Raw genomic sequence first — 2,739 nt, 5'->3', positions numbered from 1 at the left:
TAAAACCCAACATTGATATCCAACGGCAATCTCCACGTAACTCGGTGGGCCCACATTAATGCCAATTTCGAGAAATTTTTATCCCGTAGCTGTCAACGCGTATCGTCTGCTGAGTATACGAACCGCGCGACGGTCCAACGAAATGCTGTATAAAAAAAATGAAATTAGTTTTTTCATAAGTATTGCAATTTGCAAAAATATAAAAACTGGGGGGAGACTGTTTTTTTTCTTAAACGAAACTTACCTATTACGTCTATTCTCATACGTTTGAGTTTCAACGCCGTGAATCGGCACATAATAATTCACGCGTTTTCCACCATTGTTGCTGCTACTGCTTCTGCTTCCTTCAAAGGAGAACATTTTTTTCTCAGCTCTGAGAAGTTGACCGTTAGTACAAGCGATCGCGACAAGACTGATCATATAAAATTAATCGAGTATACGCGACAACACCGACATTCCAAAGTAATAATGCGGTGGGGGAAAAAGAGGGGATTAATGTTTATAGAACTGTGCAGTGAAATTTTTTAGGAGAGGGGGAAGTAAAACCTACTCTAACGGTGATGATGGGGGAAAAGGGGGTAAGAAATAAAACATTATAAAAAGTTATATATAATTCATTTTTTAAAAGATCGCAAATCTCTCTGGCGCGACCACCAGTTAAATAGTTTTATTACATTTTGTAATGCGCAATTCTTAACATGTTTTCCGCATCGCATAGTATTGGCGACATCTAGTTTATTCAAAGACTCGATATCCTCGTAATGCGCATCCAAAGTCTCGACGATTAGGTTTTTTTGCGAATAATTCTCCAGCAGATTCACCAGCCATTTTCGTTTCTGACATTCCTTGACGTACACGAGAGTCGACATCTCATCATTTTCTTCATCATCTTCTTCCACACCAAGCACGGCTAATGTAATCAGGCGTTTCACCATACTGTACGGCACGTTTCCGTCTTCCCATCGTAATCCATGGTGATTCGCATCGTGAATCAACCAGGTAGCGCACGATTTGTCGGATTTTGTGAGTAGATCTACGGCATGGGGTACGTAAAGATGTGATGCGTCAGAACGCAGCCTTTTCTTAGCACCGCCACCTCCTTTACGAAAAATTTCATCCCTACGAGGAATCCTTGCAGGTTCACGAATGTTGGTATGGACATGACGAGATTTCTTTATCTCTCTCTCGTCGATGCGTTAATCGAGAGAAATGACGCGCAATTCTGCAAACCGTCTCGCGACACTGATTTATACTTTCCCCTCCCTCCCTTGCCCCTCTAAATAATTGTATCGGGGAGTGAAAAAGAGAGAGAAAAAAATATTCACGTCGACGTTGCCGCGAACACTCAGACAATTTTGTGCACCACGTTCGTCAACGGGTTGTACTCAATCACGCGGTCGTGTATGATAAGACATTACGCGGAGGTATTCCGGGGTACGTTCTCCATGCAATCGAATTCTATTTTGACATCCACGGTGGCGTTTTTGACGGATTCGTTTTGGCGAGAGCAATCGATGATCACGAACGGGCCGTTACGTAGAAAAGTCGAAACGGTGAGACTCGGCTCGAGATATTCGTATCCGTAATAGCCCTTGCAGAAACGCGCGTACATTTCGTACAGAATCGCCCATCTGTGTTTATCAAAGTCCAAATTCAAGTCGTCGTACGGATAAACTTCCGAGCTTAGATAAAGTTTTACGTTGGTCAAGTTGTAGTCGTTGAATCGGTTTGTGTCGGCGGACATGACGTTTTTCCGACCCGTCTGTAGAGCGAAGACGACGTATCGCGGTTTCTTGAACTGAGTCGCGGTCTCAATGACCCACGAGTGCTTGGTCGTGTTTTGCAACAGGGGATACTTTTACACATCCCACGAACGGAAACCCATACTTAGATATCGTCCGTTTTCCAAGGTGCGCAGTATCGACAGCTTGTTGATCTCGTTCAATACCACGTGAGGCATTCGCCATTGTATCTTGATTATTTTGCAGGTTCCAACGCGAGACTTCCCACCAGGGAATTGTTGTCGTTGCGCGATTGTATCAAGATCAATTCGTGACGAGCGTTGATCACCACGCGTTTGTAATCCTCGCAAAATCCCAGTAACAAGTTGAGCGGTACGCAGAAATTGAAATATCCGTTCGCGTTATTCTGTGGATCCCAGCCAGCGTTTCTCAGGATCACGTTTCTGTCGGACGATACCGTAACGTAGTTCTTGAGCGTGCTGGTTATTCCTACGTTTCTGCAGCGATTAATCTCCATATTGTCGAGCTCGTATCAAATCTCATCGAACATGAACGCGACGCAATTAGTACGTTATCGGCTTGACCGGCTGCTCTGGTCACCGTCAATGTTCCTTCGACGTAGAGAAAACTTTCGCACGGCAACGTATACAGATCCTGCTGTTGTATGGGTATTCGTATCTCGTCGCTATAGTCAAACGTTGTGTTGGCATACGGGTTGTACGTGTGAGTCTCGATCTTGACGATGCAATCGTCAAAGATCGGCTCGCCTCCGATGTTGAAAATTTCAGTCATAGTTCACGCGTTTAGATGTTTCGGGAATCGTAAATTCCGTGTCATCCTCGTCGAAATAAAATTTATTATTCGAAGAATTCACGTTCGGAATCGTGTGAAAAGTCTCAAAACACGTTAGACCGAGCTCGTAGTTACCGTCGCTCAGATCCACGGCGAGAAAATAGTGCTCCGCGAGTATGCTTCTCTTCCCGGTCAGCGTGAACGT

The 2,739-nt window shown here is 44.4% G+C and overlaps 1 protein-coding gene across 1 annotated transcript; it reads right to left on the bottom strand.

The window, feature by feature from the left end:
* Positions 1 to 1,414: 1,414 nt before the first annotated feature.
* LOC139823253 (uncharacterized) lies at positions 1,415 to 2,534 on the bottom strand. The gene is made up of 3 exons (XM_071795634.1): positions 2,313 to 2,534; positions 2,011 to 2,268; positions 1,415 to 1,855 (listed from the first exon to the last, which is right to left on the bottom strand). The coding sequence occupies exons 1-3, from the start codon at positions 2,532 to 2,534 to the stop codon at positions 1,415 to 1,417; spliced, it is 921 nt and encodes a 306-aa protein (XP_071651735.1).
* Positions 2,535 to 2,739: the final 205 nt, after the last annotated feature.

The sequence above is a fragment of the Temnothorax longispinosus genome, chromosome 12 (genome assembly GCF_030848805.1).
Source record: "Temnothorax longispinosus isolate EJ_2023e chromosome 12, Tlon_JGU_v1, whole genome shotgun sequence".
In the NCBI taxonomy this organism is placed as follows: domain Eukaryota; kingdom Metazoa; phylum Arthropoda; class Insecta; order Hymenoptera; family Formicidae; genus Temnothorax; species Temnothorax longispinosus.
Note: the sequence above shows the minus strand (reverse complement) of the source record. Positions and strands in the feature narration are given on the sequence as shown.